Source organism: Pleurodeles waltl, chromosome 5, assembly GCF_031143425.1.
Source record: "Pleurodeles waltl isolate 20211129_DDA chromosome 5, aPleWal1.hap1.20221129, whole genome shotgun sequence".
Taxonomy (NCBI): Eukaryota; Metazoa; Chordata; class Amphibia; order Caudata; family Salamandridae; genus Pleurodeles; species Pleurodeles waltl.
Genome location: NC_090444.1, coordinates 425,239,488 through 425,264,443, shown reverse-complemented (window position 1 = coordinate 425,264,443; position 24,956 = coordinate 425,239,488). Strand labels below are relative to the sequence as shown.

General features: G+C 42.6%; 1 protein-coding gene across 4 annotated transcripts in view; it reads left to right on the top strand.

Annotated features, from left to right (window-relative positions):
- SPTBN1 (spectrin beta, non-erythrocytic 1) overlaps positions 1–24,956 on the top strand; it is a 502,311-nt gene that overhangs the window by 312,776 nt on the left and 164,579 nt on the right. For all 4 annotated transcript variants that reach the window (XM_069234188.1, XM_069234189.1, XM_069234190.1 and 1 more), the window contains 7 exons: positions 68–185; positions 1,400–1,558; positions 1,857–2,159; positions 3,394–3,547; positions 5,544–6,414; positions 6,511–6,648; positions 9,170–9,926. In XM_069234188.1, the coding sequence (XP_069090289.1) occupies positions 68–185; positions 1,400–1,558; positions 1,857–2,159; positions 3,394–3,547; positions 5,544–6,414; positions 6,511–6,648; positions 9,170–9,926 (2,500 nt within the window). The remainder of the gene's footprint in view (positions 1–67; positions 186–1,399; positions 1,559–1,856; positions 2,160–3,393; positions 3,548–5,543; positions 6,415–6,510; positions 6,649–9,169; positions 9,927–24,956) is intronic.

Sequence of the window (24,956 nt, the reverse complement as noted above, 5' to 3'; positions counted from 1 at the left end):
TTAAAGATGTATTGCCTCACGTTGAAAAATACTATTCTAATTTAAGATTCTGATTTTACTTACGCAGATTTACAGAAAAAGGAAACTTAGAGGTGCTGCTTTTCACAATTCAAAGTAAAATGAGGGCGAATAATCAAAAAGTGTATATGCCACGCGAGGGCAAACTCATCTCAGACATAAACAAGGTGGGTTCTTTGCTGCTGTCCGTAATGTTGAAAATTGTTTGTTCTGATGAATCGGTATTTGGAAGCACTTATGCACTCTTTCTTGAACTACGTCCACTAGCTATTTATTCCCTGCTCCTAGACATCTGGATTCTGGCTAAATAGTGACTTATTTTCATGCCTTGTTTGGAGCATTTACAAACTTTTATTTGTTTACCTTGTTTGTTTGCACTTCATTTCTTAACTGTGTACTGGTCTGTACTTATTATATTGCATCCAGTGAGTGCTGTATTGCCCTCTCCCATAACTTTGGTGTTAGGCAGTCCTCTTCTGAAAGTGTCCCATATCCATCTCATCCGATACGTGTGACATTGGATTACTAGAAATACATTAAATACTTTAAATGCTAAGGGTACACATTTTGAACATGTCTATATAATAACTATAGATGTTAAAGCATTACTTTAGGAGCCACTTTGAGCTATGCATAGTAAAATCGAGATTCTCAGTCTTTTGTTCCTTAATTAGCAAACATAGTAGAACTGCATTGCTGCACCAGACCACTGGACTAAAGTAGTCCACTCGCCCTTCAAACTATCTTCTTCACCAACCCAGATATACTAGTGGTTGAAATAAGCGCAGGATACTGGATGATTATAGACATTTATGAACTCACTCATATATATATATATATACATATATATATATATATGTGTGTGTGTGTTTGTATACAAAATCTGTCAACCAACAATAACCACCCACACATTGGTGTTCCCAAAATATCATCCGCAATCCCTGGTTGAAAATCACTATCTGCTCTGGACCCGACAATGTGGACCCTCACCCATTCTAATGTACAAAAATCGCATAGTATTCTTGGGGGGGGAACAGTGAAAGTAAGATGGCTTGACAAGCCAAACTGTGAGCTTTTCTTTCCTGAACTCAGTACCATAAGATGTGACGTCATCCCACATTTGGGCACCTGGGTCAGCGTAATGGTGGTATGCACCTTCAACACCCAACACCTAACTTTATCTCTGTCTGCGTTTGAAGCCAAATCCAATAATATATATTTGTATTTAGGACTTAATTTTGCCAAATGTGTACCCAAATATGTTAGTGCTCATTGAATAATACCTTAATAAAACTTACTGGGGTAAGTTTTTTCAATAGCCTAGCTATGTAGTTTAAACGACGCAGAGATGGATGTAAACAAAATATTTTGTCCTCCTCAGGCCTGGGAAAGACTGGAAAAAGCAGAACATGAACGTGAACTGGCACTGCGAAATGAGCTCATAAGGCAAGAGAAACTGGAACAGCTGGCACGCAGGTTCGATCGCAAGGCAGCTATGAGGGAAACGTGGCTCAGTGAAAATCAGCGACTAGTTTCTCAGGTGGTTGTTTCAGACTTTTTCCATCACATGTAGAAATACTATATTATAACAGTCACATAGCATGTAGGGTAGTAATGTTACCAGTTTTATGTTTGATTTGTGTTGTATAGAAGTTCTCATTGTTTTTTAAGCAATTGTATCAGAACATTTTTCAGTCATGAGCAAAGGGAAGTTCATAGAGTTTCAAATTGCAGTTGCCTTGTAATGCATGCATTTGTGAAAGTTTCAGTTTTTGCAGGCTTTTTTTTCCTTTTTGCACAAGACACATATATGATGGGTTTCCTAATTGCTATTGTAGGACAATTTTGGTTTTGACCTACCAGCAGTGGAAGCTGCTACCAAAAAACACGAAGCAATTGAAACGGATATTGCAGCGTACGAGGAGCGCGTACAAGCAGTGGTTGCTGTGGCCAGAGAACTGGAAGCAGAGAACTATCATGACATCAAGCGGATTACTGCAAGGAAAGACAATGTCATCCGCCTTTGGGAATACCTACTGGAGTTACTTAGGGCACGAAGACAGCGACTGGAAATGAACCTTGGCTTGCAGAAAGTTTTCCAGGAAATGCTCTACATTATGGATTGGATGGATGAAATGAAGGTGAGTACTGTGAAGATAAAATGTGTTGACGGTTTGTCAAATGTGGGACCATCCTCACCCATCCATTCAGCCTTTTCCTGCATATTTTGATATTGAATCTTTCTTTTTGAAATATAAGATACACCATACAAGATAGTTTATTTTGATCGTTGAAAGCTTTCCTTTTCTTTCCCCACACCATGGTTCTTGCAAAAAATGTTGCTTCGATCAACATACCTGAACAGTGCTTATGTTTTGCAAAGACTGCTGTCTAAACTCTAGGCTTCTTAAGCACGGTCTTTATTACCATTATTACCTTGCATCACCATTCTGGAATATGTAGCTTGTTGGTGCCCATGCAGAAAGGTAACAACTGGCTTGCATTTCGTCTAGCTGCTAAGCCACATTCTCTCTGTGTAAGAATGATGCTGCATTTATTTGTGCCCCATTGTCTGTTGTCGGCAAGCAGACTCAGTAGAAAACAGGGTCATCAGAGTATCGTCTTTGAGGGAGGCATTTTTAAACATGTAGAAAGTGGAATTAACAAAAGCGGTAAAAAAAATACTTACAATTCATATTTGTCTGCACACACACAACCCATATTCCCTTTGTCGGTGACCACTGTCTTTTGGTGCATATGCTGGCCCTCTAATTAGAGGCACACACAATCTATATGGTAGGTAACACCACTTTAGTTATGTATATGCAGGTAACATGCATGTTACACTTTCCATGCACTTTCAGTAGCTGCTAGGCTGAACCCTTTAGACAGTAACTGGTTTGACCCTTCATAATTCCATTGTGCACAGAATTAAATCTTTGTTTACAATAGCTCGGCTTTGACATTGGGGCATTGATGTATACAAAAACTCCACAGTTAATGGGATGAATACTGTTCTAAATGCCATGCAGTGCAGTAGATAAAAGCTGTGAGTCAGCAGACAGCATTGTGAAAAATTCTAACCTGCTTAAAACTGAATCTTCTTCTCAAAGGTGATTGGAATGGTCCTTTGATAAGAATATGCTTCAGGAAATGACAGCATCAGAGCTATGCAAGTGATGTGTGTGCAGTTCTCTGGACAGTTGATTAGAGACAAGCACATAGTAAATTTAGTTTGAACTTATAAGAAAGGTTGTGTTAGGAGTATGTTTTAAAGCCATTTCTGAAGTGAAGCTGAAGCCTGTGCATTTGCTGGTGTCTTTTCGAATCAGTGTGGCTCTCCTCTTGTTTAATGAGGTTCTCATTCATGTTCAGGTGCTGCTGTTGTCTCAGGACTATGGAAAGCATCTCTTGGGAGTGGAAGACCTGCTACAGAAACATGCGTTGGTTGAGGCAGACATTGCAATTCAGGCAGAACGTGTGCGAGGTGTCAATGCTTCTGCCCAGAAATTTGCTATGGAAGGAGAAGGTAAAGTTCATTCATCAGTATGGTGGATGTCACACTGGCAACCACTTTTATTGGCTATCACAGAGATATAACAGGTGTAGTCTCTGCTCATCCAAAGAAAAAGGTAAACTTCTAGAAGTATGTGTGTGTTGACAGTAGCTGACACAAAATAAGTATATCCAGATTAAGTAAGAGTGGATGATGACATCTTGACCTGAAAAGTAGATATTAAGTTGCCCCTTTGGAGCCTACATCACCTAACAAATTACTAGGTTTGCTACTGCCATGCTAGCTTTCACTGCAGTGATCAGTAGAAGCCGCAAGCACAACCCCGATTCACAGACCCGCTGGTGTCCCTGTGGGTTATGGGACACCTGTGGCCATCTGGGTTTGTCTTTGTGTGTTGGTGCTTGCTTCGATGGTTTTTTACTTTCCTTTGTTTTCTGGGTTCCCTATTGTGGTTTGAAGTTCATGTAGCACCCCTGCAAGGGATGACCATACACAGGAGGGCTTCAAAGGGGTTTTAAAGTTATATTACTTTGGGATCCTGGGTGTCTAATATTTCCTTCTAATTATACAAAAGGTTCACGGGTGCTGTTGCATTTCTCAATATTTTCCGTAATGCCAGTGATATTCCAGATTATCATATATTTATCTGAAGAAAATCATGCATTAAATCTGCTCAAAGTTCTGAGTACACCTGCTTTCTACGAGGTTTTTTAATATCTGCTGACAATAATTTAGCTTAATCTGTCCTACCATTGCAATTAATGCTGGGGTGCATCTAGAGAAATGAACTTAAATAAATGGCATCTTATAATGACATTTTCTGTGGGGAAAAAAAAAACTAGCTGATCACACCAGAGATGAGAAATAAACACTAGATCCGTTTATATCTGACCGATTAAAATTGAACTAGTATCATGAATAGATTTATGAGCTTGTTAAGATTATCTGTTTACAATTGACATTTTTGTCAGAGGAAAATAAGTAAATTCCTCTTGAAATGGTTAGACCAAAACATGAACAAAATATTCAATGAGACCTGTGAACTCCACATATTAATTTGTCCTTGAATATTAACAGAGGCATGCCTGCCTAATTAAATCTGATTATCATTATTTTTAGTGTGAGATGTTTCTATTAAAGTTACCATCAACGTCCTTAATGAAGCTATTTTCTAATTTCTTTTACATAAATATCTAGTAGAAATACTGGTGTAAAATTGGCACAATTACTAGGTCATTTACTAGTCTAGGAATGAAAGTGGTTAGTAGTCTCCATACTTCCAGCGTCCCCTACAGAGCACACTGTGATATTAAAAATCACTAAGTATATGTGGCCTGCATTAGAAATGTCTATCAGTGCCTGGTATAATATTATTTCATTGATTTTATGGTTGGTTTGATTAATTGTTCATATGAGCCTGTGTTATTTCTGGTAGTCACTCATTTTTGTGGACAAATTTTGTGTAAAAAAAAAAAGAAAGTTAATTTAGTTCTTGGATGTTTAACGATCATCTTCATATAGTTGATTGCATAAATCTGGAACCCCTGGTCATTATGAGAGTTATATGGTAAATATTTCCTTTTATTGTTTATTTAATGAAACAATTTTGATGTTTGTCTACTAATGTGCACTGCATTGCGAAAGACAAATCATTGAAAATAATATTACTCTTTGTTATTTATACAGTGTTTTTTGCAGTGGTTGATGCATTATGCCCAATTTTGGTGCACAGTGTTGACAGCCATGGTATTATTTTTAGGAAAAATATATGTATGAAAGTGCTTATGGTGAAGAATAAATGAAAGTTGGTTTCCTGATGTGTCAGAGTCCTTTTCTTCAGAGAACATAAATGAATGTTATGTAGGTTCATGGTGGTATAATTCCCTATGTTTAGAGCAATATTCATGGAAGGCTGACAAGCTGTGCCCTTTGTACATTTTAAAAAAAAGATTTCCAAATTCTATTTCTCCTGTTTTCCACCTAAACATATTTTTGTTTATCTTGATAGGTTACAAGCCTTGTGACCCTCAAGTTATACGCGATCGTGTGGCTCACATGGAGTTTTGTTATCAAGAGTTGTGTCAGCTGGCAGCGGAACGTCGTGCTCGTTTAGAGGAGTCAAGGCGCCTTTGGAAATTCTTCTGGGAAATGGCAGAGGAAGAGGGCTGGATACGTGAAAAAGAACAGATCCTGTCATCGGATGATTATGGCAGGGACTTAACCAGTGTGGTCCGTCTTCTCAGCAAACATAATGCATTTGAGGATGAAATGAGTGGGCGCAGTGGTAATTTTAGGCAAACTATTAGAGAAGGTGAAGAAATGATTAAAGAGGACCATTTTGGATCTGAGAAAATTAGAGAAAGAATCAATGACATTGAGGAACAGTGGGCCAGTCTTGAGCAGCTCTCTGCCATCAGGAAGAAACATCTAAAGGAGGCCGCCAGCCTTCATCAATTCCAAGCAGATGCAGATGATATTGATGCTTGGATGTTGGACATCCTCAAAATTGTATCCAGCAATGATGTTGGCCATGATGAATATTCCACTCAGTCTCTGGTCAAAAAACACAAAGACGTTGCCGAAGAGATTGCAAGCTATCGAGCAATTATTGACTCACTACATGAACAAGCTCAAGCTCTTCCAGCAGAGCATGTTGATTCACCAGACGTGCAGGGCAGATTGTCAGGCATTGAGGAGAGGTTCAAGGAGGTTGCTGAGCTGACACGACTTCGTAAGCAAGCTTTGCAGGATGCTCTTGCTTTGTACAAGATGTTCAGTGAAGCAGACGCTTGTGAGCTTTGGATTGATGAGAAGGAGCAGTGGCTGAATAATATGCAGATTCCAGAGAAACTGGAAGATCTTGAAGTTATACAGCACAGGTAAACAAGTGACATGTTTCAGTACCTAGGTCTCACTTATAGCTGAAGATTTCACCAGTTGTTTAATGTTACTTTTTTGTTTCCAACTAATTCCAGATTTGAAAGCTTAGAGCCTGAAATGAACAACCAGGCATCCCGAGTGGCTGTTGTAAACCAGATTTCTCGCCAGTTGATACACAGTGGGCATCCAAGTGAGAAAGAAATCAAAGTACAGCAAGATAAGCTGAATACAAGGTAAAGCAGACATAAAGGACATAAAAGTGCAGTTCCTAAGAGTAGTTGCTTAGACTGCTTTTGCTTAGAATATGCAAAGTTACAAATGTAATACAGAGGTGAAGACTTTCTAATAGAATGTTCCTGACAAGTTTAATTCTTTATTTTGTTTGAAATTAAGTATACTGACTTATCAGCTAAATTCTTGATCACGTGTATTAAGCCAAGAAGTTGACAAGTTAGAGAAATATGATTTCATTGTTCATGTGCTGCCTCTCTTTGCAGTTGTCTGTAATGTTTGGTACGTAGAACAGTTTCATCCACATTTTCACAACCTTCTAGATATGATTAGCAAGGAAGTCGACCAAAAACCAGGAACTATATGTGTTTGATAATTAGTAGGAAGGTACTTACTACATATGTCACTAAGAGTTCACTTTAGCACTTCTACATTGTGCTTATAATGGGCTTGTAATAGTTAACAGAGGGAATAGAATATTAGCTGCTGTTGGTTACTAATGACCCAGTTTTATTTTTTTTGCATGAATTACAAAACTAGTTACTAAATGGTGTCCATGTTTTGAGCAGCGATCCAGTTTTGTAGGTAGTGCTGCAGGACAAATTATACTGTAAGCGAAAACGACATATCTAAAATGTTAGTGCCCATGAGTCATTTGTTACAATCGTGAAGCTGATCATGACCTCAGAGGTTATAACCTTTGATAAAAGAGGAGACTCAAAGCTTCCATTGATTCAGCAACCTGTCCACCAGTGTTCTTATGCAACGCAGACTTTGTGAGGATGGATAAGGGTAAATGAGGCCTACCTAGACATGTTCTTTTATCAGCTTATCTTAGAATCCGGTCTATAAAATCTAATCTTGCCCCTGTGTAAGGTTACCCTGGTTAAACTTTGCTTTTCCACTTGGAGTCTGATGCCACTGACTTACGGTACATCAGTGGTATTGTTGTCATTCGTGCAGCAGTTACAGTGGCACTGGGCTCTGTAGTTTGAAGGACCACTGCATCACAGTTATGACTGTAGTGTAGTGTCTTTCACTACCCAACCTCTGATCAAGGGGTCCGTTTTCCTGTCTTGCATCAGGGCCCATTGTCTATTCCTGCGGATTTTTTTAATTGTATTTCATTTTTGCATTGTGTGGGTGTTTAGCATTTTCATGCTTAACTTACAGTTTGACTTTCAAGCAATGTGCTTGAAGCAGATTTGTGAACAAACCTGTTAATATTGTTTCAGTGTAAATAAGGTTTCCCTGGATAGTGTGAGTTAAAGTTTGAAAAATGAGGGCACATAAAGATTATTTCTATTTTATTTGGCTTAGTGTATACCACTGACGAACAATACTGACATCAACTTAAAGTTCACATAAATTAACAGGGACCTTTTCATTTTCGAAACGTATGTCCTCAGTCAATGGAGCTTTTTTTCTTTGCCTACCAACAATGCAACTGATTTGGCAGGGATTAAAAAACATAAGTGGACAGGCACGGGAGACTCACTCTCTTCATGAGTGAACCATACATCTGCTGAAATTTAACAAAATCAAAATGCTAAAAAGGACTTTAGACTTTAGACATAGTTGGCTGTTTCAGAGTGGCGAAGTGGACCTCCTTTACATGTTGAGTTATCTATTTTGTACTGAAGTCTTAAATGTCTTACACGAGTTGGTCTCTTCTGTGTTGCACAACTCGGCTATACGCAGACTAACATCAGTCTCCCAACTTCTTTTCCTCACCATGTTTTCAATCCAGAATCATTTCTGGAGGCGAGGTCCCAAGCATTTTTTTTATGCAGCATGCATAATAATAGGCATGCTGTGTTGGACTTGAGCCCAGAGCTGGGCATGTTTAGGAACATTTTTGCCTAGATATTAAGACTTGGCCCTGTGATACCTGCTTTTATTGCCTTTCAGTGTTTGGAAATCTTGTCTTTAGAATAGGTGGAAGTGCTGGAAGGAGAAATAAATAGTAAGAAGTTACACAGAAGACTGTTGTACTCTTAAAAGTTCCATTTGTTGCAGACAGCCAACCCTCCAGATCTATTTCAATGTTGAGATAGTGTAGAGAGAATAGTAATCAAATTCCTAGTAAGCTGGTGAATGTCTGTGACTTGAGAGGGACAGATTACACTTCAGGAAGTTTATGCACTGTGATTCTAAGCTCTTGTTAAAATGTGTGCCATCCATTAGGGCAGTAGTCTTACTGTTTATGGTGTACGTCCCTCTCCGGGTGGCTAGATAAGAAGCAGGTATATCTGTGGGAAGGGAGATTATTTTAGGTAAGTAATGCTGTTGATCTCTCAGCTTCTTGTACAACTGCATCTTATTGGCTAATGTACTCTTAGTATAATCACACTTTACGCTGAACCCATAATGCATAACAATTGTCTCTCTGTGTGCATTTTGTTTTTGTAAAGCTTCTGGGCAGACATTATTCATAAGAGTTTAAACATTTATTATTAACTACTTCTAGTATGAACGTTGTGTCTCTAACGTACCTTTGATATCCCTGCTTGTACTTTTTAGATGGGGTCAGTTTAGAGAACTGGTGGACAAAACCAAAGATGCTCTCAGCTCCGCCCTAAGTATCCAGAACTACCATCTTGAATGTAATGAAACAAAGTCATGGATTAGAGAGAAGACCAAAGTGATTGAATCAACACAAGAACTCGGGAATGACCTTGCTGGAGTAATGGCCCTGCAGAGGAAGCTGACTGGCATGGAGCGGGACTTGGCAGCCATTGAGGCAAAGTTAAGTGATCTACAAAAAGAATCAGAGAAACTTCAAGCTGAACATCCTGATCAGGCCCAGGCAATTGGTGAGCGTCTTGGTGAAATCAATGATGTATGGGAAGAAATGAAAACCACCCTTAAAAATCGTGAAGAATCTCTGGGAGAAGCCAGTAAACTTCAACAGTTCTTGCGTGACTTGGATGACTTCCAGTCCTGGCTTTCTAGAACGCAAACAGCAATTGCTTCAGAAGACATGCCAAACACATTGGCTGAGGCCGAAAAACTTCTTACTCAGCATGAGAACATTAAAAATGAGATTCACAACTATGAGGAGGACTATCAGAAGATGAGGGACATGGGTGAAATGGTGACCCAGGGTCAGACTGATGCCCAGTACATGTTTCTGCGGCAGCGTCTTCAGGCATTGGACACCGGATGGAATGAGCTTCACAAAATGTGGGAGAACAGGCAGAATCTCCTGTCTCAATCCCATGCCTACCAGCTGTTTCTCAGAGACACTAAGCAGGCTGAAGCATTTCTCAACAACCAGGTAAATTGTTGAATTATTTAAACTTTTATATATATTCAGTTCTCGACAATTATGTTTTCTCTGAGAACCCACCCAATTAATTTCTCTTTCATTGGTATAACTTTTGGATGCTTAGGTAATTTATAAGAAAGTGATAAAGCAAATGCCCATGTCTTCCGTAATACAGATTCTTCCATTAAGCTACACAGTACACTTCTATTTCTTTGTGTTGCTAATGAATGAAAATCTTATAACCCTGGCTGCACAGCTGTCAGTGCTTGAGATTGCGATTAGTTCTCACTGTGATTAGTATGTCATTGCATATTTCAAAATGTGAATATTGCCTTAGACAAAGCGGTGTGGCATTCGGCACTGGAATATTGCCTGATCTTCCCTATGTAGCAAGTTTAATGGGTAATTAGCTGCTGCTGCAGCGTTATTGACACTCACCAAAGATGATGGCCAATTACAAGGTAGTGGGTTTTTATGGTGAATGTTGTCCTCCGAGGCTTTTAAAGCTATTAAAACTTTCAAGCCTGACGGCAGAATTTACTCCTTAAACACATCCTGGCTGATTCTGGGAGCGTAAGCAGCTTGTTAGTTCCTGTTGGCTTCTCCCCACCCCTTCAACCGGTTCTTCTGCTCTCATTGAATTTGTTACTTATGGAGGAGGAGCAGAAAGCCACAGACCCTGCATCACCCTTTACTCCTGGGGACCCAGGAGAGTTGGATATTTGACATATTTTTGAGGTATCTACATTAAATGGATTTGCATAAAACTCAGCTTAATGAAAGTTGTTTACTTAGATGTTATTCTAAAAATTCAGCATGCATGGATTCAGCTCAGCTGGACATACTTTCATCTGCGAGTTGAACTAGTAGCTGAGAACCTTTGCAGGATTGGGGACGCTGAGGTGATACTCTTCTCCAACACCTCTGGTAGTCACTAAATTCTTTCTACAACTACTCTCACTCCATGCTATATTCGAGAGTCCCTTCTGAAAGGAAGATTTTGTAGTTTAGGGCAATGAAATGTACAAATACTTGTGCAGTGCTCCTCCATTTCCATTGTATCATTGAGCATTCCAATTTTATATTTATACATGATTTCTCTTATTCTAGTTGATACCTGTCTGCCCCGGTGGAAAGAGTCCCATCAGCCTAGGATAGCTCATAAGAAAGATATTCAGTGTGCTAGGGAAATATGCCCCCTGCTAAAACCACAGGTTTCAAACCATGTAATGACTTTAGAAAACCGATGTCGGTCATGGACTTGCACAAGGGTGTGTATAGTGTTTGGGCTCAGGACTCAAAGCAGTGCAATAAGTGTGACTCTATGCACATGAAGGTGGCCATAGGCTTTCCAGCATAAATCATTGAAGCCCTTGCGTAAAGTCCCATTCCTGCTTTAGGTCATGGGCTCAGGCTCGTTCTCAGGGTAGTTCTCATGAGAGGTCAACTTTGTGGTCAAAGTCCTCTAATAATTCTAAATCAAAGCCGAAGTGAAAGCATAAAAAAGCGTAGGGGACTCGATTGCAACCCACCATTCCGTATCCAAGGAAGGACATCAGTATGTCAGTTGGTCTTCCTCGGGGTCCGATTGCAGACACTATTCTTAAACTATCATCCCCACTTTCCAGGACCATTGGTGATGCCTCAGCAGACTGAGGCCTTCAAAGCGGCCTTGCTGCAGATTTCAGTTGCATTTCTAGTTTCCTTTGGCAAGCCTTCGAACCCCAAAGAACCACAAGAGCCTCTACTCCATCCTCAGAGCCGTCTGACCCCTTATGACCTATTACGGGTCCTTTACTGACTCCAGTACATAATAATTTCCAGGACCTGCACCTGCTGTTTCCTCGTTGACTCCAACGCCACTGGTGCTGGAAGAGAATCTAGTGCGGATTCCAGTGTCTGACCCTCAACTGACTTCAGCCAGATCGTGGCCAAAGTTGTGCTACAGAATTACTAAAGCACAACAGTCGACATACAGCCTTACTCTGTAACAATACCCCTACCAGGGCAGATGCACCACCAGAGGTTCCATTATCTTTTTACCCTGATTCTGAACAAGGTACACAACCACAGGGCGATGATGATGGGGGAAGGAGGGATATGAGGATCTCTCCCTCATTATGATGACAAAAATTACATTGACGTACAACAGGACAGTGAGCTAGATACCTCCCCTAATAGTGGGTTGGACTTGCCAATTAGACCACCAACCGAAAAGAGTGCATTAGTTGCAGCTGTGGTGGATGGGCAACTGAGATCCCAGAATTACAAATCTTCAACTGAGACCAACACTGACGTTGTTATGGAAATTTTGCAGCATTGGCCAGCCATCTCTTTCCACGTTGCTCTCCTTTAAGGCCCTAATTGATCACTTGATGGTCATTTGGCCAAAGTCCTGTTCTTGCTCAACACCCCAGATAACCTGGTGGGTCAGGCTTCAACTTGCAATGGCGAATCCTGATTCATTCCACACAACTCCTCTCGATAGGGATTTGAAGAGGATTTAATAATTTGGTAAACTAATGTTCTCCTCAGCTAGTCTGGCATTGAGATTGGTCAATGCCGTCTGTTTGTTGGGCTCCTACACGCATGCCCCCAGAAAATAGACAGCAAGATTTTGCCAGCGGTCCCCGATGACCTCAGGGTCTCTATGACTAAAACAATCCTTAATGATCTGTATGTAACCAAATACATGCTTTGTTCTGGCCTTGATACGACTGATTGCCTGCCTGGGAAGGGATTGTTGGCAGTAGTGTTGTGCTTTGCCGCCAATCTTGGATACATTCCACAGGATGTTTTTGGAGACTTAGCAAGCCTTTCTCATGAATATGCCCTTTAATGGTTCACATCTTTTTGGTACAAAAGTGCTCCATTGATCTTATGACCCCTGCCAAAGCACTTCCCCTCATCAGTTCAGAAAAATAAGAGGCTAGTCCAGGGGGCTGGCGTGTAGTTAGTGTCAGTCTCCAAAATTGCCACAACAGTCACCCAGTCCTTTTGAGAACAAGGACTGGAATCTGGCAGTCAACACACAGGACTGACTGCAAGACCACCACTCCTCCTGTGGCAGAGCCACTTTACTTTGCCCTTAGTGGCATTTACACATCCTGTGGGGTGCAGGATTCAGTATTTCCTCCAAGGTTCGTGATCCATCATGTCTCACAGATGGGTCATACAAATCGTTCAGCATGGGTATGCCCTTTCTTTTTGCTCGGCCAAATCTACCCCGCCTCCACATCTGACCAACTTTCAGAAAAGCACCCCTCTGTGTCACAGGAGGTGCGAGTGTTGCCATCAAGAGGTGCCACTGGATTGGTATTGAAATCAGAGAGAGGAGGGGACTGCCACTCCTGAAATTTCCTTGCACCAAAAAAAGGATGGAGGCCTCTGGCCTATATTGGACCATAGTCCTCTGAAGGCCTTCTGCAGAAGGACAAATTCAGAATGCTAATGCTAGCTCAGATTTTTGGGTGCTCTTCACTTGAGGGACTGGGTTGGTGCCTTGGACCTGCAGGACGCATAATTTCATAAATAAATACACTTTAAATAACATTTAATAAATAAATACAGTTAAATAAATAAAAATGATAATAAAATTTACTCTCGCTCTAGTAAGCTTTACTCTGTCTCCCCATCACCCTATGTATCTATTAATCTATCCTTCATCCCCACTCTGACTCATCCCAGACCCATCCTCTACCGCATCTAGCTCACCCCCAAACCTCAGTTTATTTCTATGATCTCCCAAACAACCCTACTAAATTCTCTCTTTTATCTCACCTTTGACTCATCCAAAATCCCTTCTACTATTATGATCTCCCTAAACCTTTTCCACAGACTCTTCCCTCCTCCATCTCTCCTTTACTCATGCGAAGCTTCATCCTTTTACTATAAACTCCCAATTAACACTACTGGATTCTTCCCTCCTCTGTCACTCCATTACTCTAGTCAATCCAACTAACAAACTCACATATCCTCAGCTCAGATTAACTAATACTGTACTCATATTTCCCTGTACTAATCCACCACTAATTCCTCTTGGGGTCTAGAGTAGTGTGCTACTTGCCGAAAAGCGCTTCATTCCCTCGTCAGAGGTAGTAAGCAGTATACAATTACAGTTACAATATACCCATCCTGCAGTCCCCCAGATGTTACCTATCGTTCAAGGTTGAAAGGAGCATTTTCGATTTTTAGTACTTCTCTTCAGCCTTACCAGGTCCACTCCAGTGTTTCTTAAATTGAAGGCTATGATTGTGGCACGCCTTTGGAGGTCAGGGATACCAGTTTGCCCCTAACACAACAATAGCTGTTGAAGTTGGGTTTCCTGCAATTAGTAGTAGACCACCATCAGGTGCCGGAGACAGTTGACAGCAAAACAAGGGAGCTTTACAATCTACAAGGTGTAGTAGCGAATCTGAAGAAAATGGTTCAGTCTGACATTGAAATCACTACTACTGTCTGGCAAACCCTGCACAGGATGCTGCTACTTGAATCAGACAAAAGCAAAAGTTAAACATGATTGGTGCAGTTGAGAGCCAGCAACACCATGCAACATAAAACTCAGGATCATCCCTTCTCTAAAGACAGACAAATCTAGATCATCCCTTAACGTTTTGAGGCGAAAATGAAGAGGTGGGTCTTCCGACCACCAGCCTCCTATCAAATTACACTGTGGTCTCTAAAGTGCCCCCCATTTCTTCATTTAATATGTTTTAATTAGGACACACATACTACAGTGGGGATAACACCTTCTATAAAAGTAAGCTCACCTGCATAAAGATATGAGGACAAACAACATCCTCCACAGACCTCCTTTCCGCAGTGACTCCTGCACTTTCCTCACTGCCTTTAAACAAAATGGCAGTGCATGTCACAGAATCTTCAAAATATGATCTATGAATGTGAACGGATATAGCATTTATCCAAGAAACCCTCATATCCCAATCAGATACTGATAAACTGAAACAAGACTTGGTAGAAACGGTGATTACGGTCTCAAGTACAGCTGACAAAACAGAATTGTTAGATTCCACCACCTTACTGTAGAAGAAAAATAGAGTACCAATTCTTATCCATAAAACCCTTTTGGTCCTAATAACTAAAAGATGATATAACCCTCAAGAACAGTATATTTTTGCCAAGCTCCTAATACGTGATCTGGCCGTATTGGTATGCCCCAAATACAACAGAAACAACCTTTTCAATCAATTGCATGGAAATCTTACTAGATTTTACTCTACAGCAGTGATAATTAGAGAGACAGGAACGTTTCAATCGATCCTGTTCTGGAGAGATCTCCGGCCAGACCTCAGAAACATCAACAAGAGAGGGCTCCTGAAAGACGTATTATCTGACCACTCCTTGGCAGACCCGTAGAGACTTCCCCATCCCAAAGGCACGGAGTGTACATTATTAACTAAGATCTTGGACTGTGGAATCGAATCAGGTCAGCTTGGTTTCAAATCATACCCCAGTCACCTAAACCTAGATCTAAAACTCTAGCACATGGAGAATGGATATTCTGCGATAAAAGATTCCAGAGGAAAAAGCAAATCGAAAGAATGATTCAAAGAATACATGTAACTAAATAAAGACTCAGTAAGCTCATTGCAAACCTTATGGGCAGCGGGAAAATTCTGTATTGGAGATAGATCCAGATATGAACTGTGGTACGTTAAGGGGAAGCTACACTAAAAGAAAAGAGAACCTTGAACAAGGAATGACTGCGCTCTAAGAAAGATACAAATGATGCCCCTCTGCGTCCAACTTGAAAACCTCTACGTTGAAGAATTACGACCAGAATAATAATTTCTTGCAACATGCTGAGAAAGCCTCGCAAAGAATTACGAGTGCCCACTGTGAACATGGCGAAAAAGGTGGTTGGCTTTTAGCTGTTCAACTGAAACACAGAAATGCTAGATCAACTACACCAGCACTTTATGAGCATTAGGGGTTCCTGTTACAAATTCACAAGAAATAAATATGAAATTTCCCTCCTTCGCTGCACTGTACACGACAAAGGAGACCCCCAGCTGGATAACAGTTTATGGACCATCCATCAATACCATGTCTTACTCCAGAGCTAAAAGAAGAATTTGATTGTGAAGTAACCAAAGAGGAAGTCATCGAGGCAACTAAAAATATGCCAATACATAAAGCCCTAGGAGAGGATTGGTTATCAATCCAATTTTACAAAGTCGATGTAGAACATTCAGTTAGCCTAATGAAAACCAGGGTTATGGGAACTATTAAGGAGGAAGACTTGAAAGCGGACTTCAACAAAGCCTATATCATGCTGATTGCCAAAAAGGAGAAAGATCATCTACATGGCAGCAACTATCAGTAGATGCCCATGATGAATAGTGACATCAAAATGTTTCCAGCGTTCTGCAAACACACTGAAAAAGTGATTCAGGCCCTCATGCAATGGAATCAAGTTGGATTTCTTCCTGGACGAACATCCCATATACATACTATATTCCATCTACTGTGAAGATGAAGAACTAAAAATGATGATAAAGTGGCTGTCTCACTTGAGGAAAAAGCTTTCGATCAGTTGTAGTGGGGCTACTTATTCTGAACCATGGCCAGAATGGGGATAAGTCAGTAATTCCTAACCATGCTGAAATGGCTGTTCACTGATCTTACGGCAGTCATTAATTGTAGCTCAAGTAAAATCTGCACTAGAAGAAGAAGGCAGGGCTGTCCCAGTTGCTCTTCCTACAAGCCTTAAAGCAATTAGCAATCGCTTTTTGAGGCACCAATCACAAAAAGGGGATTGATACGGGTCTTAGGCCATTAAAACGTATGCTCTATGCAGGTGATATCCTACTAACAATAGTTTCCTCGGTAATGTCACTTCTAATGCACAGACACAATATCAGCCTTTTCATCCTTCTCTGGATAGAAGATAAATTGGATGAAAGGCAAAGCCCATGACAAAACACATTACAAATGGTTCTCTTGTCAATGTCTATTTTCAGTGTAAGCTGCACAAGGTGCAGTATCTCAGCATCGAGATCAGCCATAATTGTCAAACAACAATCAGACAGTCTTCCGATCCTCATTAGTTATATGCAGTGTGCCTTCTCGAAATGGGGGTGTTACACCTATCTCTGTGGGGTAAATGGTAAACTTGTTACTGGCCGCCAGTTTCAGCTATGTGTTTGGCATGCTGTAGATAGCTATCCTACGTCTCCAACTCCAGCAAATATATCAATGGATCAAAAACTATATATGGCAAATTGAAAGGCCCACGTCCGTTTTATCAAAACTACAGGATGTTTACGTCTCCCCGAAAAATCTATGTACTGCAGTGCCCACCATCTGGAGAAGTCTCTCAAATCGGGATGATACATTGTCCTGTGTAGTAATACAAGTGTTCTTGTCTTCGATATGGACTGTACTGAAAACAGTGAGTGACTTACCTGTGCAGGCATGAATGGAACAGGCTCACCTTCATTATACTCCCGACATACCCGGAAGCACATACCAAAAAATAAAAATGACTGGATTCTGCTTTAGTCGTGTTACAATTCTGTGTAATAAGCATTTGGAAGAGAATTACATCTTCAATCTTGAATTTCTAGAAAGAAGCGATGGCAACACAGTGTAAAGAAATGGCTCCCTGTTGCAGTTACCCCCCACTTTTTGCCTGATACTGATGCTGACTTGACTGAGAAGTGTGCTGGGACCCTGCTAACCAGGCCCCAGCACCAGTGTTCCTTCACCTAAAATGTACCATTGTATCCACAATTGGCACACCCTGGCATTCAGATAATTCCCTTGTAACTGGTACTTCTAGTACCAAGGGCCCTGATGCCAAGAAAGGTCTCTAAGGGCTGCAGCATGTCTTATGCCACCCTAGAGACCCCTCACTCAGCACAGACACACTGCTTACAAGCCTGTGTGTGCTGGTGAGAACAAAATGAGTAAGTCGACATGGCACTCCCCTCAGGGTGCCATGCCAGCCTCTCACTGCCTATGCAGTATAGGTAAGACACCCCTCTAGCAGGCCTTACAGCCCCAAGGCAGGGTGCACTATACCATAGGTGAGGGTACCAGTGCATGAGCACTGTGCCCCTACAGTGTCTAAGCAAAACCTTAGACATTGTAAGTGCAGGGTAGCCATAAGAGTATATGGTCTGGGAGTCTGTTTTACACGAACTCCACAGCACCATAATGGCTACACTGAAAACTGGGAAGTTTGGTATCAAACTTCTCAGCACAATAAATGCACACTGATGCCAGTGTACATTTTATTGCAAAATACACCCCAGAGGGCACCTTAGAGGTGCCCCCTGAAACTTAACCAACTAGCTGTGTAGGCTGACTGGTTCCAGCAGCCTGCCACACTAGAGACATGTTGCTGGCCCCATGGGGAGAGTGCCTTTGTCACTCTGAGGCCAGTAACAAAGCCTGCACTGGGTGGAGATGCTAACACCTCCCCCAGGCAGGAGCTGTGACACCTGGCGGTGAGCCTCAAAGGCTCACCCCTTTGTCACAGCCCAGCAGGGCACTCCAGCTTAGTGGAGTTGCCAGCCCCCTCCGGCCACGGCCCCCACTTTTGGCGGCAAGGCTGGAAGGAACAAAGAAAGCAACAAGGAGGAGTCACTGGCCAGTCAGGACAGCCCCTAAGGTGTCCTGAGCTGAAGTGACTCTAACTTTTAGAAATCCTCCATCTTGCAGATGGAGGATTCCCCCAATAGGGTTAGGATTGTGACCCCCTCCCCTTGGGAGGAGGCACAAAGAGGGTGTACCCACCCTCAGGGCTAGTAGCCATTGGCTACTAACCCCCCAGACCTAAACACGCCCTTAAATTTAGTATTTAAGGGCTACCCTGAACCCTAGAAAATTAGATTCCTGCAACTACAAGAAGAAGGACTGCCCAGCTGAAAACCCCTGCAGCGGAAGACCAGAAGACGACAACTGCCTTGGCTCCAGAAACTCACCGGCCTGTCTCCTGCCTTCCAAAGATCCTGCTCCAGCGACGCCTTCCAAAGGGACCAGCGACCTCGACATCCTCTGAGGACTGCCCCTGCTTCGAAAAGACAAGAAACTCCCGAGGACAGCGGACCTGCTCCAAGAAAAGCTGCAACTTTGTTTCCAGCAGCTTTAAAAGAACCCTGCAAGCTCCCCGCAAGAAGCGTGAGACTTGCAACACTGCACCCGTCGACCCCGACTCGGCTGGTGGCGATCCAACACCTCAGGAGGGACCCCAGGACTACTCTGATACTGTGAGTACCAAAACCTGTCCCCCCTGAGCCCCCACAGCGCCGCCTGCAGAGGGAATCCCGAGGCTTCCCCTGACCGCGACTCTTTGAACCTAAAGTCCCGACGCCTGGGAGAGACCCTGCACCCGCAGCCCCCAGGACCTGAAGGACCGGACTTTCACTGGAGAAGTGACCCCCAGGAGTCCCTCTCCCTTGCCCAAGTGGAGGTTTCCCCGAGGAATCCCCCCCTTGCCTGCCTGCAGCGCTGAAGAGATCCCGAGATCTCTCATAGACTAACATTGCGAACCCGACGCTTGTTTCTACACTGCACCCGGCCGCCCCCGCGCCGCTGAGGGTGAAATTTCTGTGTGGACTTGTGTCCCCCCCCGGTGCCCTACAAAACCCCCCTGGTCTGCCCTCCGAAGACGCGGGTACTTACCTGCAAGCAGACCGGAACCGGGGCACCCCCTTCTCTCCATTCTAGCCTATGTGTTTTGGGCACCACTTTGAACTCTGCACCTGACCGGCCCTGAGCTGCTGGTGTGGTGACTTTGGGGTTACTCTGAACCCCCAACGGTGGGCTACCTTGGACCAAGAACTAAGCCCTGTAAGTGTCTTACTTACCTGGTTAACCTAACAAATACTTACCTCCCCTAGGAACTGTGAAAATTGCACTAAGTGTCCACTTTTAAAACCGCTATTTGTGAATAACTTGAAAAGTATACATGCAATTTTGATGATTTGAAGTTCCTAAAGTACTTACCTGCAATACCTTTCGAATGAGATATTACATGTAGAATTTGAACCTGTGGTTCTTAAAATAAACTAAGAAAAGATATTTTTCTATATAAAAACCTATTGGCTGGATTTGTCTCTGAGTGTGTGTACCTCATTTATTGTCTATGTGTATGTACAACAAATGCTTAACACTACTCCTTGGATAAGCCTACTGCTCGACCACACTACCACAAAATAGAGCATTAGTATTATCTCTTTTTACCACTATTTTACCTCTAAGGGGAACCCTTGGACTCTGTGCATGCTATTCCTTACTTTGAAATAGCACATACAGAGCCAACTTCCTACACACAGCCTTGCATGAAAGATTGATATACAACTTAAATAATCAGCTACATATTGTTTTGAGGAGGTTCGTATCTCACATACTACCCAAATATGTTTATAGATTCCATTGTTTACCAGCAGATGGTTCATTCTTTACCTGCATCAAGATCACTATCTCACATTTTTTTGTACCTAAAAATGTGAAATGTATCAATTGAATTTGTATAATCCCCCACTCGGTGTGCATAATCTTGTAGATTGTCGCCCATTCTTCCCCCGCATCCCAAGTAATGTACAGCTCTGTTGCTGCCTAGCTAGGTTTGGGCTGTATTAATACTAATACATCAATATTTTTCTCTCTTCCCTCTCACTTCTTAGTTTGTGAAGTGGCCCCTTTTTAACATCTAAAAAGGTCCTAAGTTAGGAATCTGTATACTAATACAAGTTGTTCACACTCTGCATCCAAGGGTGCAGAGAAAGACATACAAGAAACTGAGGTTGGTGCGCAGGGGTGGCTTTTATGGGCAGCTCCATTCTCACTTACTGGGCGGTATGGAGCCAGCCTGAAGGCAAGTGGTGCCACCTAGCAGTGCGCCAGAGCATTCCTGGAAACGTTTCCAGATCCACTTTGGGGGTTTGGGGGGTAATATAAGGTGGGGACCTGCAGGTTGATAGAATATCCCCTAGAATGAGCATCCTTCTTGGGTGGTAACTTGTATACTAAAAGCTAGCCAGTAGAGGACCTTATCCTTCTGTGATTCATGCTATCTGGGCCAAGCCAGGTTTCATGGTTATCCAAAGGGACTCTCCTATTAATGTAATATCCATTCATTTTCTCTTTACGAAAATCCATTCTTGTTTGAAGACTTTGAGTTAAAAACCATGTGCCTCGGAAAGAAGTAATTGACATGCTGGTTGATGAGAGAGAATCTCTTTTCCCCCATACTGGAGAAGGTGCAGTCAGAGTTAGGCCCAGTACTTGGAGTTGCATTAAAAATAATACCAGCAAGGCCCATACCTTGTTTCAATTAAGCAGTGGCAAGGAAGATATTGAAGCAAGAAGCCTCATTGCTACTTCTGCATGATGCATGAACACCTGCCTCGTCATATATTACTTTGACTGAACTTATCAGACTTGAGCAGAAATTTCAGGACCCACACTGGTACAATATGTGACCAACAATATGTTTACTTGAGTTGTTGAGTGAATAAGGCTGGCATTCATCTCCTCGCTATCTCTCTAATATTGCTTTGGAATATACTGACAAGCTTGAAAATTAAGAGCGCCAGGACTTGGTTGGAGGATATAGCTATCTTTATAGTTATCTTGATAGGAGGATATAGTTGTCTTTGTAGTTATATGTTCGGTGGCATGTGTAGCTACAGATTCACATGCTATGCATTATCCTGCCATCTAGTGTTGGGCTCGGAGTGTTACAAGTAGTTTTTCTTCGAAGAAGTCTTTTCGAGTCACGAGACCGAGGGACTCCTCCCTTTCGGCTCCCATTGCGCATGGGTGTCGACTCCATCTGATATTGTTTTCTTTCAGCCATCGGATTCGGACGTGTTCCTCTTTGCTCCGTATTTCGAATCGGGAAAGTTAGCTAAATATCGAAAAATCAACGGTATTGTTCTCGTTCGGTACCGGTTTAGTGTTATTGTATCTGCACCGATCGCAGAAGCTCTCCGGTGGCCCTTTGGGGCTTCCGTTCTTCAGCGGGGCCTGGTTGGCCCAACCACATCCATTGTTGAAGACTAATGGACCGGACCCCCTTCCGGTTCTGTCCGAAGTGCCACTCGAAGTATCCTTATACAGACCAACACCTGGTCTGTAATCTGTGTTTATCACCAGAACAGAGGGAGGATACTTGTGAGGCTTGTCGGGCGTTTCGATCTAAAAAGACCCTACGTGATCGACGAGCGAGAAGACTGCAAATGGCGTCGACACCGAGAGAACAACTCGACGTCGAGGAGGAGGAAAGAATTTCCATCCAGGGGACGGATTCTGACGAATCCGAAAGTGAGCGACCCTCGATGATGCAGAAAACAGTGAGTAAAACCGCCCCGTCCAAACCTCACACAAAGATTGTTAAGGCCAAGGGGACGCTACCGCCAGCAGGCCCTGGCTTAACCCATCAAAAAGAAGGTGACCAAACATCGGCACCGAAAAAGGCCAGAGATTTGCCGAAGACTTCCGACTCCGGTTGAGATTCCGGCACCGAACGATCTCGACACCGAGAGTTCGACTCACCCAAGGTGAGAAAAATATCGTCGGAACCGAAAAAGACTTTCTCGGAAACATCGGTACCGAAAAAAGCGGCTTCGGAGCCGAAAAGAAGCTCTTACACAGAAGAGCAAGAACTTTCCAGCCAAATGCATGAAAGACACAGATTTGAGCAGGAAATAAGTATGGATGAACCAGACCATACACAAAGGAGGTTGCATATCCAGAAAGAGACTGGAAAAATACAAACTTTTCCTCCAATTAAAACCAAAAGAAAACTGGCATTTCAGGGGACAGAAATGCAGCCGAAGGCGAAGGTGGCCAGAGAAAAATCCCCACCACCAAGGTTTTCTCCACAACCTTCCCCACTACACTCACCACAGCTGTCTCCGGTGGGAACACCTCCAATGCAGTCACCTAAGCATACAGGGATGACAGGATGATCCAGATGCATGGGACTTATATGATGTACCAGTATCAGATAACAGTCCGGATTGTTACCCAACAAAGCTGTCACCTCCAGAGGACAGTACTGCATATATGCAGGTACTATCCAAGGCAGCTACGTTCCACAATGTAGCAATGCATTCTGAGCCAATAGAGGATGATTTCCTGTTCAACACCTTGGCATCCACCCACGCTTCCTACCAGAGTCTGCCAATGCTCCCGGGTATGCTCAAACATGCAAAACAGGTATTCCAGGAGCCAGTTAAAGGAAGGGCTATCACGCCTATGGTGGAGAAGAAGTACAAGCCTCCCCCAACGGATCCTGTGTTTATAACACAGCAACTTACACCGGACTCGGTGGTTGTAGGAGCAGCAAGAAAGAGGACAAACTCTCAATCGTCAGGAGACGCTCCACCGCCTGATAAAGAGAGTAGGAAGTTTGACGCAGCGGGCAAACGAGTTGCAGCACAGGCAGCTAATCAATGGCGGATCGCTAATTCGCAAGCCCTACTTGCTTGCTACGATAGGGCACACTGGGACGAGATTATACAACACTTGCCCAAAGAACACCAGAAACGTGCCCAGCAGGTTGTGGAGGAAGGACAAGCAATATCCAACAACCAAATAAGGTCCGCATTAGACTCGGCAGACACAGCAGCACGAACGGTCAACACTGCGGTAACCATTCGCAGGCATACATGGTTAAGAAGCTCTGGATTCAAGCCAGAAATCCAACAAGCGGTGTTGAACATGCCTTTTAACCAAGAACAATTGTTTGGGCCGGAAGTGGACACAGCAATGGAAAATTTAAAGAAAGATACGGACACGGCCAAAGCTGTGGGCGCGCTCTACTCCCCACAGGGCAGAGGCACATTTAGAAAGCCACAATTTAGAGGGGGGTTTCAATGCAAACACCAGAGCCTTCCACCTCGCAAACCAGACCCACCTATCAGGCACGATACCAGAGGGGAGGGTTTTGTGGCTCATATAGAGGAGGACAATTCCCAATAGGAAGGGGAAAGTTCCAGACACCTAAAACAAGCCAAACCAAACAGTGACTCCAATGTCACAAAACCCCAACACTTAACACCAGTGGGGGGGAGCCTTACCGCATACTATCAGAACTGGACACACATTACCACGGACGCATGGGTCCTAGCCATTATCCAACATGGTTATTACATAGAATTCACAAATTTCCCACCAGATGTGCCCCCAAGGGCACACAATATGTCCAAACAACACTTATACCTATTACAAATAGAGGTCCAAGCACTATTACAAAAACAAGCAATAGAGTTAGTACCCAACCATCAGAAAGGAACAGGCGTTTACTCACTATATTTCCTAATTCCAAAGAAGGACAAAACGTTAAGACCTATCTTAGACCTCAGAACACTGAATCTCTTCATCAGGTCAGACCACTTCCACATGGTAACACTTCAAGACGTGGTTCCCTTACTAAAAAAGGAGGACTACATGTCAACATTGGATCTCAAGGATGCATACTTTCACATACCCATCCATCCTTCTCACAGAAAATACTTAAGGTTGGTGATACACGGCATGCACTATCAATTCAAAGTGTTACAGTTCGGGATAACAACAGCCCCAAGGGTATTCACAAAATGCCTTGCAGTAGTAGCCGCTCACATAAGGAGACAGCACATGCACGTATTCCCATACTTAGACGACTGGCTAATAAAAATCAACACTCAACAACAGTGTCTTCTTCATACGCAATACGTTATAGAAACTCTACACAAACTAGGGTTCTCTATAAATTACCAGAAATCACATCTGCAGCCATCCCAAATACAACAATACTTGGGAGCAACACTCAACACACAAAAAGCAATTTCCACTCCAAGTCCACAAAGGGTCCAAGCATTCCAAAATATAACATCAAGCATACAGTCAAACCAACACTACCCAGTAAGGTTTGTAATGAAACTTCCAGGCATTATGTCTTCATGCATAGCCATTGTCCCAAGCGCAAGATTACACTTCCATTAAAATACATCTCACTGCAATATCTACCTATCTGCAGATTACACATACAACATCGCTTTTTAGAATCCCAGTCATCAA